Here is a 13,492-nt window from a genome sequence, read left to right as displayed (position 1 = left end):
AGCCAATCGCTGCCAGTCACATAGTTTGCGTGCTGTACACTCACTCTTCAATGAGATGAGTTGGATGATGACGTGAAATGACACGCAGAACGGCCCCCCAAATGTCTTCCGTTTCCGTACATTTGTAATCCAAACTTCACAATCAACTTATATCAGCGAACTTTAGTTCAGGTCCAGCTCAAAAGCAAAGCCAACCGACACCCAAATCTTAAACCATCTCTCGCCATTGAAGGTCATTCGCTCAAGAAGATCAAGCATCGCTAGTGACACCGCGAACCCCATCTTTGAACCACAATGGCACCTCTCCGCGTCGGAATCATCGGCCTCTCCGGCACCTCCTCATGGTCCGTCAAAGCCCACCTCCCCTACCTGAAATCCTCCTCAAAATACACAATCGCCGGCGTCTGCAACTCCACCCTCGCCTCCTCCGAAGCCTCCATCAAAACCCACCAGCTCCCCTCCGCCAAACCATACGGATCCCCTGCAGACCTCGCCGCCAGCCCCGACGTCGACCTAGTCGTCTGCACCGTCCGTGTCGACCGCCACTACGAGACCATCAAGCCCGCGCTCGAGGCGGGCAAAGACTGCTTCGTCGAGTGGCCGCTGGGCTCCAACCTCGCGCAGGCGACTGAGCTCGCCGAGCTCGCCGAGCGCAAGGGCGTGAAAACGGTGATCGGCTTGCAAGGCGTCATGAGCCCTGTGACGCGGCGTGTGAAGCAGCTCGTCGGCGAGGGCGCGATTGGCCGCGTCGTTAGCAGCAGCGTTGTGGCTTTCATGCCTGAGCTGGCCGGGCCGGAAGTTTTTGAGTCCCTGGACTATCTGAACGATGCCGAGACGGGCGGCAACATGCTTGTCATTCCGTCTGGCCATCTGTATGATAGCGTGAGCTATGCGCTGGGAGAGCTGCAGAGCGTGTCTGCGACGCTGTCGACGCAGTTCCCTGATGTGGCTGTTAAGGGGGCTGACGGATCGACGCTGCGGACTATCAAGCGCACGACGGCGGACCACATGGCGATCTCGGGATTGCTCACATCAGGCGCGTTGTCTACGGTAGTTTTCAATGGCCGCGGGCTGATGAAAGGCGACTCCAAGCTAGTGTGGCGGATCGAGGGCGACAAAGGCCTTCTCGAGGTTCGTGGGGACAGTTGTTTTGCAATCAGTATGACCGGTGGCGTGGAAGTCAGGTTGCAGGACTTTGCTACGGGCGAAGTCAAAGACGTCGATGTGGCGGAGGATCAATCTGGGCCGGCGGCTAATATCGGGAGGCTGTATGAGGCATTCGCAGACGGGGAGTGGTACCCTGACTGGAAGTGGGCTGTGAAGCGACACGAATGGGTCGACGCGCTTTACAAGAGCCAGGACAGTGGTCGGCGTGTCTCGTTCGATTGATCATATCAATCGAACATTTCCAACTTGGAAGTAATCATACTAATAGCAACCCTGCTCCCTACCATACACCTCACCACGCCAACCCTCAATAGCCCACAGAAACCCATCTCCTCCTCCTCCCTACGCCCTCAAGGCGCCACAGCCGTCGCACCCTTCATCCCACTCTTCCTCGCCTCCTCAAAACTCGCCAGCTTAAAATCATACGGCAGCTCGAAATTCGCCCTCGGATCCCCCTCCAACGGCTTGAAATCCACCACCAAACTATCCTTGACCGCAAAAACCGTATCGTCGCTAATATGCTTGTCCTTCCTGTCGAAAATCTGCGTCACGACCGGCTTATACCCGTCCGCACTGATAATAAAATGGATGTGCGCTGGCCGCATCGGATGCCTGTCCAGCAAGCCCAGCAACTTTCCCGCTGGCCCGTCGTTGGGGATCGGGTAGGAGGTGGGACGCAAGCAGATGAAGTCGTAGCGGCCTTGGCTGTCGGTGTAGAAGCGACCGCGCAGATTCATGTCTGGCTGCGAGGGGTCCTGCTGCTCGTAGAGGCCGTTGGGAGCGGTGTGCCAGACGTCGATCTCGGCGTTGGCGATGGGTTTGTTGGTCGTGAAGTCGGTGACGGTGCCGTGCATGTGGGTTTTGTCGCCGCCTTGGTCGGCGTCGATTATGGAGTCGCCGAGGTTACGTTTGGGGGCGCCGTGCCGCCAGAAGGGGCCAAGGATCTGGGCCGGTTAGAGAAGGGTGGGTTGGGGAGATGGGATGAGAGAGATCTCACAGCTGTGGCGGTGGGTTGGTCTTGGGCTTCGTTGGCGAGGGTGTATGTGATTTCGTCTACTAGAGTTTCCATTCCGAGGATGTCTTGCAAGAGCTGGCCTTCGTTGCGTTTCTCGTCGGACATCCTGCCGGCCTCGTTGACCTACAAGAAGGGAGGTCAGCAGACTGAATGTCAAACACGCTGCAGGAAAGGTGTAAGTCTCACCATATTGACAGCAGCCATCCACTCATCAACCGTAATCTCATTCTCTCTCGCAAAATCGTGCAAATGCCTCAGCAAGCTGGGCATGACCTGAGCAAGCCTCTTGTTGGCCTTCGGGCCCGTCGCCGCAATCACCGCATCCGTGAACTTCGGATTGAACCTCGAAGCGCCCGCCGACTTCTGCCCATCGTCAACCCCAACGCTCGGCCGCGACTCGTCCGGCACGAGAGTCAGCGGCTCTTCGGCGTTCATAGGCATTTTGGGCTGAGGCAGGACGCGCAAGCGGTTCTGGTCCGACGGCGGGGCGATGAAGAAGTCTTTGATCGAGGAAAGGACGAGGAGTAGCGTGTCAGACTGGTTGTGTTAGAAAATCGCACGCGGTGCGGCCGTCTTGCACTTCTATTATACAGGTGAAGTAGGTATGGGACGTCAGGGCTTAGTAAGGTACAACGGAACGAAACAGGTAGTCAGAGGAATCGCAGGACCCACCATTGGCGAAGCGCGGAAATATCTCCTTGTTACTACTTAGTACTCATCCACCAGCGGCGCGGCTACACGGGGCAAAGGAGGGCAGTCGTAGGGCTCGTCGGCATACGGTGTGAGGTGCCATGAGTACCTAGGCTTCGGCCGGCGAGGTGGAGCTGAAGCGGGGAAAGATGAGAGCACGAGGTCAGCAAGGGCCTGGGCAGACAGATCTGGATGTTTATTTCTGCGTCACGTGTGTGATCGAGTAGAAAAGCAGAAAGTGGTATTGGCGACGTCGAGGATGAGACGAACAGACTGACCCCGGATTTCGCTCGCCCTGTCATTCAACAGCATAGTGATCGGGAAAAGGTCTCAGGGCAATACTCGGGACAGCGACAACGCTGACGTTTAAAATCCGGAAGTCGGCAGTCGAGCATCTTCACCTGTTTGCTCCTCCAGATCGTGGTTAGTTGTTCCCGAAGGAGACCACCTCTATATCTTACGGGCCAGGGCGTAGGTAAAAATACCGGTTGACGGAATATAGCAGGACGAAGTGACCTTTAAAACTGAGTTTTGATGCAACATCAACATAACATTGTCAATCAATATTATACATTCTTCCCATCTCTACTTAAGAGATAGATGGCATAGTCTCCTACTTACACTTCTACTACAGGACCTTTCCACCAGCACACTGCCATCTTGACAGCCGTCGAATGCTTGATTTTCTATCCACCAATCAACCACTTCCCGCACATCCCATCCAACTGGTGCCTCCTCCCCACGAGCGTGGGACGGCGCTGGTCCTCTCCTCTGCGTAGCGTGTGTTTGCCATTGCGGCGGAAAAAGCCTCGTCACGGCGGAGTGTCGTTGACGATCTTAGCTTCTTCATCATCATCATCCGGGAGTCATGATCCGAGTGCTTCGAGTCATGCCATCCCTCTTTCTTCCATTTTCCAAAGCTGCAGTAAGCTTTCAAGAGCGGATACGCTCGTAGAGCAAGATGTACGCGACCTTGTTATCCTTGACGCCCTCGCGGCGAGCGATCGGCGTCCTCTTGCCGGCAGCGCTGCTCGGTGTGTTGGTGCCGTTGCTCTGCTGTGCCAGCTTCTTGGCCGAGCCAGCGGCGTTGCCGTTGACCTCTGACCAGGGCTTCTCCTCGTGCTCCCGGTCGTCGTCATCGAGGCCTTCGTACATGTTGCGCTGCTTCTGCAGATCTTGGTCGTTCTTGTGCTGCTCCAACGCCTTGGCGAGCAGCTTGGGGTCCTCCTCTGCGCCGCCTTCGGCAACGTCCTGAGGGCGCACGCGACGGATGACGGTGTCATCCATGCGGACCCATTCGCTTGAATCCTGGCGGAGGACGTCGACGGTGTAGTGGCCGCCGGCCGCTGACTTGCCGTGATGGTAGACGACTGAGATGAGACGGTATTTGGGAAGACCGCCCTTGACAGCTAGACCTCCACGCTTGGAGGGAGGGAGCACGTCCTTGGGAATCTCCAGCTCAAGCGGGTAGCCAACCTTCTTCCAGATCTTCTGGGTACCACCAAGGGCATTCTCGTACTGGAAACGCTTGAGGTGAAGGATGAGGACTGGCGGCAGGGTGTCGATGAAGACCTGCTTCTTGGCAGTCACGTTCCCTCGGCCACCAAAGTCGCCCGTCAGAGTTTCAGTGTGAGTCAACCCCTTGAGAGCGTCAACAATGTTGTTGACCTGCGGCGAGCCAATATCAAGTTGGAGAGGCTTGTAAGGCTCAAGTGTGACCGAGTCCTTCTGACCTGGAACGCGAAGCTCCGAACGCAGGTGACCACCAAAAATCTTGGTGACAGGCGAAGGTACATCCTCTTGGCCGGAGGTCCTCGTCACAGCAGACTTCTGCTTAGGACCGACCTCGAGCCAACCGTCTCCGCCCTCGGCCTCGCCGTTGGCCGACTCTTCTTGCGACTTCTCGTTCGCTTGGTTCTGAATAACGCCAACACATTCGTCATGCAGACCCTCCAGCAAAAAGCCGAGGAATTCCTCAGCATCTTGTTGGTGTCCACGCCTCATCCCTTGGAAGCGCGGCAGCGATCTGATGGCGTCGTAAACATATTCCGGGGTAATGGGTTCGCCGTATTGCTCGAGCTGCTCCTGTCTGAGCACCTTCCGGAGCTTTTCTGTATTCTCACCGTCTGCTAGTACCTTGAACTCCCTCATGAACATGATCATAGCGTCCACGAGAGGCGTCTCGCTCTTCATGGAGTGGACAGTGCGTTGACGGACTTGGTCGAGAAAGTCGTAAAATGGGGTACAAAATACAAGAATTTGAAGGATCTGTATCGTGTTAGCAGTACTCAAGGCTCGTAGTACCAACTCTTACTTACCGAGTTCATATAGCACATGTTTCCAGTATTTACAAGACCCCTTGGCTCCAGGAAAGAAAGATGCTCATTGGTAACGGTGTGCTGCCTGAGCGCTTCAGCGAGAGATGCGCTCTTCGGCACGCTCTGAACGCCGTTCGGAGCTACCACGCCGTTTGCCTTCGCAGCAGATGCCGTCTTGGCCTCCTTGGTACGAACCAAGTCGGCCCAGGATTTGGGCTGCGGAGCCTTCGGAGGCGATTGAGGTGCCTCAGCTGCTGGTGTGTTCTCAGCAGCGCTGCTCTCAGCCGGCTTTTCGACAGGAGCAGCCTCTGCCTCTTGACCCTGCTTTTCAGCGGAAGACGGTGCTGTCTTCGCTTTTGGCAGTCCACCGATATTCGGGACCGCAATAGCGGACCTTGTATCCTTACGTGCATGCTGCTGGCTCGAGCTTGTGGATGGCTTAGGAGAAGATGTAGAAGGTTGCGCGGGTGTAGTGGGCGTAGAGACCTGAGTGAAATCGCTCTCAGAAGGCGCTTGAGATGTGGCAGGAGTCTCTCGTGCGGAAGTCGCAGCGACGGTCGAAGTCTCCGATGCAAGCTCTTCAGACTTTTTGTTCGCAGGCTGTTCTATCGTTTTTTGCACTTGGTTCGATGCGTTCGAGAGAGAAGGAAGGGCGACGGTATCGTTCGACTTGGTCAGGTTCTGGCGCTTTCTTCGTGCAGTCGCTCGTCGGGGAAAAGCAGAGGCTGTAGCAGTAGGAGAGTACCAAGGAAGCTGTGATGCTTAGTCAGTAACTGCTTGGTAAATAATTTATGTCGTATGGTTCGACTCACGGGAGGGTAGAAAGGTGTTCTGGTCTCAGGAGGCAGTTGCAACACATTCGCTACATTGGACTGACGCCGGGAAGGCGCAGATGTAGTATCCGAGATAGACATAGATCGGGCGTCCTCCTGAGCCGGAAATTGTTGCGGGACCTGCTCGGCAGGCGTTTCCTCGCGCTTCGGGGGCGTTGGCGCGGGCGAGGGCAGACCGACGGACATCTGCGTGAAGGAAGACATGTGTTGCGGTACCGGTCGAGGAGATGGAGCTGCTACTGGGGTATGCTGAAGAGGTTGTGCGGGCTGGTGAGGATGCATCGGTGTCTGCCTCGGGGTCATGGACGGCGCGTTCACTGGCTGGGTGTGCGGCTGCGAGGAAACCACCATTGGCGAGCGCGGCGGATAGGCAGGTACATGTTGCGGTTGTTGCTGCGGCATTGGCGGCATGTGGCTGTATGGGTTGTACATTGGCTGCCAGCGGGGATATTGTTGCGGGTGCTGCTGCGGGTAGAAGGGCGGCGGCGGGCCATGGTGGAAGGCGTAGGGATTGGCGTGAATTGGCGACTGCGGCGGCGGGCCGTACATGTGGCTATGATATTGCTGTTGGCGGCGCGACTGCTCATGATAGGGAATGGCCGAGGGCATGGGGTGGCTGCCCGGGACGATGTGGTGATTCATGCTGGAGCGGCGACGAGGGAGCCGGAGCTATGCGAGCTCCAGCCAGGCAACGCTGGCGTTTAGACCAGAAGCGCCGCTCGGGAGAGGGAGGAGGTGGTGGGCAGGCGCAATCCGGAAGGCAACATTGATAGGGCGCGACAATGGAGCGCGAGGCGACGGCGGTGGTGATGGTGTGCGGTTGCGATTGCGGAGACGCTGGCCTGGTGGGACTCGCTGCACGCGCGCGTGTGTCAGCAGGGCGGCAGGGTGCGATGGTCCAGCGCAGCAGATGCGAGCACTGGCGAGTCGTCTTTTACAGCGACTGCGAGTGTGCGGGCGTGCGGGTGGTGGAGCGATGTCGTTGGGGCGTCTCGATGCCCTCGTGCTCGACCTTAGAAAAGTGAAGGCTTGCTGGCGATCGAGTGCGTCCGTGCGTCACGCATCCGTCAAACGTCAGAATCAATTGGAAGCAATTGGCAGGCTGATCGCGTAAGATTGGGAAAATAGGCAGTTCTTGCGCAGACACTCTATCAACTGCAAGGGTAGATGGAGCGGCCACTCCTGACTGCTGTGATGATTTTTCTAGCTTGACATTTAATTGCATTGCCAGGAATCAAAGCGCTACACCGGTCTATCAAAACAGCGCGAGTCTTCAATGAGTTCCCCTGCTGTAACTGCATCAAGCTATCGTTATTATTCGCTCAATGGCTATTCTTCGCTTCATGATTCGTTTTCTCCCTGTCTAGGATGTATTATATCACAAACCCATCCGTTTCCACGACTTGACATTCCTTACATCTCACGTGGATTTTGGCAGTGCGATCCAAATAATCCTGGCTGAACCACGAGAACGCATATACATGTCATGCTACAGTTAACCCTACATGAACTCAGACAGGAATCTCCCCCGACCCCTTCACCAACCAAGTCAACGCCGCAATAACATACCCATCCAACCCCGTCTTCAGCGTGGGCTGAATCACCGGCGCAAACAACCCACTATGATTGACAGGCACATCCTCCATCAACCTATCCTCCCTCTCCGCCTGATCCCACTTCTCCGGATCCGTCCCCCCGTACACGAAAAAACTATACGGCTTCTCAACCGCACTCGCCAAAATACTAAAATCCTCGCTCCCCGCCAGCTGCGATACGCTCGTGACATAATGATGGCGGTCCGTGGGGAAGTGCGCGCTGAACGAGGACTCGAGCTTCTCGGTGATTTTGGCGTCGTTGATCGTCAGCGGGAAGGAGCGGGTGACTTGGAAGGTGGGGTCTTTGACGGCGTTGCCGGCGAGGGCTTCGGCGGCGACGATGCGGCGGATGCTGGCAAGGGTCTTTTTGCGGGTTGTCGGGTTCGTGGTGCGCACGTCGATAGCGAGGCGCGCGTCGTCGATGACGACGTTCTCTGCATCGCCGGCTTGGATGCTGGCGCAGGTTACGACGGCGGTGTCGTAGCTGGGGAGCGGGTGTTAGTGTTTGGTTTGGTGTGAGGACGACTCTGGATTGATATCGGATGGGGAGAAGGCTCGACTCACGGGTCGACCTCGCGGCTGACGATCGTCTGGACAAAACGAGTTAGCCAATCGATCACTGTTCAAATCTCAACCGCTCCCAATGTCTTGAGAAAGCCCATCGACCCCGAAGGAACTGATTCAAAACGCCTCCCGATCGAAGCGAAACATACTACAACCCAGTCAGCTCAAATACCCAACCCCCAATCCCCATCCCTCGAAACCCTTACCCTGAAGCCTCATGACAGTACTAGCAGCCATAACAACCGGATCCACCAGCCTATGCGGCATACTCGCATGCCCGCCCCTCCCATGCATCGTAACCCTCATACTATCCGCCGCACTCATGATCAGGCCCTTGCGCGTCCCAATCACACCCGCGCGATGCGGCATAACATGCGCGCCCAGAACCACATCCGGCACCGGAACCCCGTGCCGCTTCGGATCATACAAGCCTTCGTCGACCATCGCCTGCGCGCCCGTCCCGCGCTCCTCGGCCGGCTGGAAGACGAGGACCAGAGTCCCTGACCATTCGCCGCGAGAAGCAGCGAGGGTCTCGGCCGCGCCGAGGAGGCAGGTGGTGTGCATGTCGTGGCCGCAGGCGTGCATGACGGGTTTCTCGGCGCCGTCGGCGTCGCGCATGCGCTTGGTGCTGGCGTAGGGGAGGCCGGTGCGCTCTTGGATGGGGAGGGCGTCGAAGTCGGCGCGCAGGAGGACGGTTGGGCCGGGGCCATTGGCGAGGGTGGCGGCGAGGCCGTGGCCGCCGATGCTGGGTTTGATGTTGAAGTCCGGGGAGATGGATTCTAGCTCGGCGACGCAGCGGGCGGCGGTTTCTTTCTCTTGGTTGGAGAGCTCGGGGTTGGCGTGGAAGTGTTTGTAGAGGGATTCATATTTGGATAGGTCGGGGCGGTGTTCATTGGCGATTTCTGAGATGCTGGGCATGGTGGTGTATGTTGGTAGGGTTGTGATAGGGGAATTTCTTGGTCTTGATTTCTGAAACAGAAAAGGTCTTTGATACAGGGTGACTCGACGAGACGAAAATGATGAATCTACCTACCGAGCAGATAACAGCAAGTCGGCAATCGCGCGCCCTGCAAGTCACATACGAGGGCACGCACTGTACAGATCTCCGCAGCGGAGCTCCAGCTGCAGTCAAGCGGGCATCTCTCCGCACTAGCCGACGGGTAACGTCGCGGCTATTGACAGACGACCATTTCGGCGAACTCACTCTTCTGGATCCCACGAGCGTCTGGAGTCGAGTAGATCTCGCTGGCCGTAGAACTCCCCTACAATTGTTATGATCATGTCGAGAGTGGCAAGCGTGTTCTCCGGATCCTGCTTCGGCATGGCAGGCGAATCTGCACTATCAGTCTCTCCTGATGCCGCTGTCTGCGGCTCCTCACTTGCAGGCGAAGCGCTCCCGTCAGATTCAGATCCCGCTTCTGCACGTGCGAGCTCCTCTAGTTGCGCAGCCATTGCGGCATCGCTGAATGAGATTTGGATGACCAGAGCCCGCTTACCCAGGTCTCTAAGCACGAAAACCTCGTCGTTGTTCATCGTGCCGACGACGTCGAGCTTCGCAAGGAGGGCCCATATCCATGCGCTGACGTGGTTGCTGAGGGTCTCACCTCGTTTGAAAAAGTGCTTCTGGATCAGCTCCAGCGTGCTCAGCGTGTCTTCCTGAGACAGCGCGTATAGTTGGTCGAGTGACGGTGAGCTGCTCTTCACGATACTCACACACTCAGTGTAAGCCTCCCTGCCACCTTTAGGGTTCAGGAAAGGTCTGCTCCCCTCCTTTCCAGACCCCTCGACACTCGCCGGAGGAGGTCCCTTCAAACGCTCCCGCATCGCCTCAAACCGCCTCCCCAGCACCCTCGTATACGCCTGCCTCGGCGTAACCGTCGTCTTCACTGGGGCTGACGGCCCCAGCGCCGGCCGCGCGATATAACAATCCTCAACATAGAACCCACGACTATCCCCAACCTCATAATCAGGATCCCGACCGCTGCGCTCTTCTGCAACCCGCAGAACGGCTGGCATGCCCTGGCGCTCCGACCGCACGGCTTTGAGGTACGCCATCGCCTCGTCTTCCTCGCTGGGGTAGTCCGCGCCGTCATCATCGTCGTCGTCCCCCTCAAACTGGTACGCCAGAGAGCCGAGCGCGGGCTTCTGGTTCGTCGCTGAGTTGCGGCCAGGTTTGGCATTGGGTTTGCGGCTGGGGTCGCGAGAGGGGCGTTTTGAGGTGGGTTCGCTTGTGTTTGCTTCGCTGTCGCGGGCGTCGCTGGGTTGCGCGGCCGAAGCTGGTGAATCCAGTTTCGCTGCGGCGGGGAGGTTGAGTGGAGGCTGCTCCGGCAGGCCGCTTGAGTCGGCTTCCGACTCGTCTTCGTCGCCGTAGGTGAGCTGCACGCGCTTGTTGGGGTTGTAGAGGTCGTTTGGGCCGGCTTTGGGCCTGTCGCGCTCGCGTCTGCGTTTGCCCATGGCTGAGGGATGGCGAGAGTATGAGGTTGTGCGATGCGCGTGCTGTGAAGAAGCAGGGTGATTGGAATAGACGGTGTGTTAGGTTCACACGAATCGTAGCAGGGGAGTCAGGGAGCTGAGGGTCTGTCCAGTGGGAGCTGGTTGGGGAAGTGCCGTTAATAGCAGGTAAGATGTTCGAAGAGAGCACCTTGGTGGAGCGGGAAAGTTGGAGAGCCAAAGCGCAAGCGCAGGCGTGAGTGCCTCAGGCTGCATCGCATCCGCGACCAAGTGATGCCATGTGAACTAACGATACGTACAACACCACACTTCAACATGCATGTACAAAGATCTGTCTAGTTGGGACTAATCAAGCTGGAAAATGTCAATTGCATCGCCGGGCCTGATAATCTTTCCAAACCACGACACCTGTTTCAAGAAGAATGTGAGAGGCCCTCACACCTCACGTATCGACAACTGACGGAACAGAAAGTGTATTGCTTTTTTATAATCCAGATTCTTTTTCCACCTCTATCTCTTCCCGGTCAAAATCTTATTTCATTTCATGTATTCATCACAACAGCAACACCCCCCAATCTAAAGCTGGTCCAGCAGACCCGACGACTCGAGCAGCAGCACGATCTGGTGCACCGCAGTCCTGACAGTCTCCTTGCTCAAGTCAACAACGAGATCCGCCTCCTTGCCCTCCGGCGCCTCGTAGGGGTCGTCGACGCCCGTGAAGCCCTTGATGTCGCCCTTGCGGGCGGCGGCGTAGATGCCACGCTTGTCAGTCTTCTCGCAGACGTCGAGCGGGGTGGCGACGTGGATGAGGAAGAAGGAGCCGAACTTCTCGACGATCTCGCGGGCGGCGACGCGCGAGGACTTGAAGGGCGCGATGGGCGCGGCGATGACGGCGGCGCCGGACTTGGTCAGCTCGGAGGCGACGAAGCCGATGCGGTGGATGTTCTTCTCGCGGTCCTCGCGGCTGAAGCCGAGCTCGGAGGAGAGCTCGGAGCGCACGGTCTCGCCGAGGAGGAGGGACACGCTGCGGCCGCCCTGCTGGTTGAGGGTGACGTTGAGGGCACGCGCGATGGCGTCCTTGCCGGAGTTGGTGAAGCCGGTCAGGAAGATGGTGAAGCCCTGCTTGTTGCGGGGCGGGTGGGACTCGCGGAGCACGCGGACGACCTCGGGGTAGGAGAACCACTCCGGGATGTCGGCGCCGCTGCGCAGGCGCTTGCGGAGCTCGGTGCCGGAGATGTTGAGGGTGCGGACGTCCTTGGGCACCTCGTCGACGGGCTTGTACTCGTCGTTGTCGGGCAGGTAGGTCATCATCTGGAAGGGGACGACCTCGATGCCGAGCTCGTCGCGGTACTTCTCGACGGCGTCCTGGGCGTCGTAAGGGCCGTAGAAGTCCTGGCCCTTGCTGTTGCTGCCGGGACCGGCGTGGTCACGGCCGACAATGAAGTGGGTGGCACCATGGTTCTTGCGGATGATGGCGTGCCAGATGGCCTCACGGGGACCACCCATGCGCATGGCGAGGGGAAGCAGACCGAGGACGGCCATGCCGTTGGGGTAGCGGGGCATGAGGGCCTGGTAGACACGGACACGGGTGAAGTGGTCGATGTCACCAGGCTTGGTGAGACCGACGACGGGGTGGATGAGGACGTTGGCCTGCCTCTGGCGGGCGGCGCGGACGGTCAGCTCACGGTGAGCGCGGTGCATGGGGTTGCGGGTCTGGAAAGCGACGACCTTGGACCAGCCGAGCTTCTCGAAGTGGAGGCGGAGCTCCGCAGGGGTGTAGCGGAGGCCGACGTAGTCGTAGTGCATGAGGCGCTGGATGGCCTCGACCTTACCACCGACGTAGATGTCGCCGGCGGTGTTGTTCAGGTACTTGATGGCGGGGTGCTCAGCGTCGCCGCCGAAGACGAGCTTGCCCTCCTTGGCCTTGTCGGGCCTGTAGACGTCGTCGACGGTCAGGATGGCGATGTTGCGGTCGTCGCGGGAGTCACGGAGGACAATGCGGGCGCCGGCCTTGATTCCGGTCTTCTTGACCTCCTCCTCAGAAAGGTCGAGGTTGATGGGCATGGAGAAGAGGTTGCCGTCGGCGAGACGGTTGTTCTCGCAGACACTGGGTCCAGTCAGTGCGAGCTCTTCTGTTTCATTCTCTCAGGGCACAACTGACCCATTGTAGTCCTTCTCGTTCATGAAACCCTCAAGAGGGGAGAAACCACCGTTGATGATGAGCTCGAGATCGCAAAGCTGGCGCTCGTTCAGGACGACGGCGGGGAGCTTCTCGGCCTCAGCGGCCAGCTCGTCGCGGCGAGGGGCATCGCGGGCGATGAGGTCCTTGAGGATACCACCTGGAGGTGGGTGTCAGCTTGCCCACCCTGGAGTCGAACGTTCTCGTTGCAGCCCGCGCATACCGTGGGGAGAGTTGGCCATTTTGTCCAACGGATGTGATGTGAATGTGGGTAGAAAAAAAGAAACTCCTGGAGGAACTTTTCTCCCAGCTATGCAAACGAAAGAGAAAGAGGAACAGGTACGTCAGGAAAGTCTAAAGTCGGGAGCGAGGCAAGGGTGATTTGTCGACGAGAGCGCGGGGGATAGTGGGAGGAAGTGCCAATGGGGCCCGGAGGTGTATCGGGCGGTCGGTTGAAACTGGGGCACCGCTAACGGCGGTAGGCAGATCAACGATTTAGGGAGCGCGCGAGGGCTTCTCGAACAGACGACTGCTGAACAATGCGCCGAGCGCGCCCTGGGAAAAATTATCTAGGCCGGGGCGGTTGTCTGGCGCAGAGGCAGGCTGGCAGCGCTGCGTCTGCAGGTACGGGATCAGCACCGACCGCGGCGACGCGGCAGAAGCGTGCGAGGCCCGCTGGC

At 58.2% G+C, this 13,492-nt stretch overlaps 6 protein-coding genes across 6 annotated transcripts; 1 reads left to right on the top strand and 5 right to left on the bottom strand.

The window, feature by feature from the left end:
- Positions 1–294: 294 nt before the first annotated feature.
- On the top strand, positions 295–1,389 carry WHR41_04848 (uncharacterized protein; the record flags this gene model as incomplete). Its single annotated transcript, XM_069373454.1, has 1 exon — positions 295–1,389. The coding sequence occupies one exon, from the start codon at positions 295–297 to the stop codon at positions 1,387–1,389; it is 1,095 nt and encodes a 364-aa protein (XP_069229166.1).
- Positions 1,390–1,517: 128 nt separating this feature from the next.
- WHR41_04847 (uncharacterized protein) lies at positions 1,518–2,623 on the bottom strand (the record flags this gene model as incomplete). The annotated part of the gene is made up of 3 exons (XM_069373453.1): positions 1,518–2,111; positions 2,165–2,305; positions 2,369–2,623. 3 exons carry the CDS (start codon positions 2,621–2,623, stop codon positions 1,518–1,520), a joined length of 990 nt encoding a protein of 329 aa, XP_069229169.1.
- A 797-nt stretch (positions 2,624–3,420) lies between these two features.
- Positions 3,421–7,003, bottom strand: WHR41_04846 (uncharacterized protein). Its single transcript, XM_069373452.1, has 3 exons — positions 6,003–7,003; positions 5,191–5,943; positions 3,421–5,140 (listed from the first exon to the last, which is right to left on the bottom strand). Exons 1-3 carry the CDS (start codon positions 6,663–6,665, stop codon positions 3,806–3,808), a joined length of 2,751 nt encoding a protein of 916 aa, XP_069229168.1. The 5' UTR covers positions 6,666–7,003; the 3' UTR covers positions 3,421–3,805.
- A 472-nt stretch (positions 7,004–7,475) lies between these two features.
- WHR41_04845 (uncharacterized protein) lies at positions 7,476–9,100 on the bottom strand (the record flags this gene model as incomplete). Its single annotated transcript, XM_069373451.1, has 3 exons — positions 7,476–8,102; positions 8,183–8,211; positions 8,393–9,100. The coding sequence occupies 3 exons, from the start codon at positions 9,098–9,100 to the stop codon at positions 7,535–7,537; spliced, it is 1,305 nt and encodes a 434-aa protein (XP_069229171.1). The 3' UTR covers positions 7,476–7,534.
- A 282-nt stretch (positions 9,101–9,382) lies between these two features.
- Positions 9,383–10,636, bottom strand: WHR41_04844 (uncharacterized protein; the record flags this gene model as incomplete). The annotated part of the gene is made up of 1 exon (XM_069373450.1): positions 9,383–10,636. The coding sequence occupies one exon, from the start codon at positions 10,634–10,636 to the stop codon at positions 9,383–9,385; it is 1,254 nt and encodes a 417-aa protein (XP_069229170.1).
- Positions 10,637–11,090: 454 nt separating this feature from the next.
- Positions 11,091–13,394, bottom strand: MET3 (Sulfate adenylyltransferase). Its single transcript, XM_069373449.1, has 3 exons — positions 13,036–13,394; positions 12,795–12,972; positions 11,091–12,740 (listed from the first exon to the last, which is right to left on the bottom strand). The coding sequence occupies exons 1-3, from the start codon at positions 13,052–13,054 to the stop codon at positions 11,210–11,212; spliced, it is 1,728 nt and encodes a 575-aa protein (XP_069229173.1). The 5' UTR covers positions 13,055–13,394; the 3' UTR covers positions 11,091–11,209.
- Positions 13,395–13,492: the final 98 nt, after the last annotated feature.

This window comes from Cladosporium halotolerans (assembly GCF_011745625.1).
Source record: "Cladosporium halotolerans strain TM138-S3 chromosome Unknown Sca16, whole genome shotgun sequence".
NCBI classification, from domain to species: Eukaryota; Fungi; Ascomycota; class Dothideomycetes; order Cladosporiales; family Cladosporiaceae; genus Cladosporium; species Cladosporium halotolerans.
Note: the sequence above shows the minus strand (reverse complement) of the source record. Positions and strands in the feature narration are given on the sequence as shown.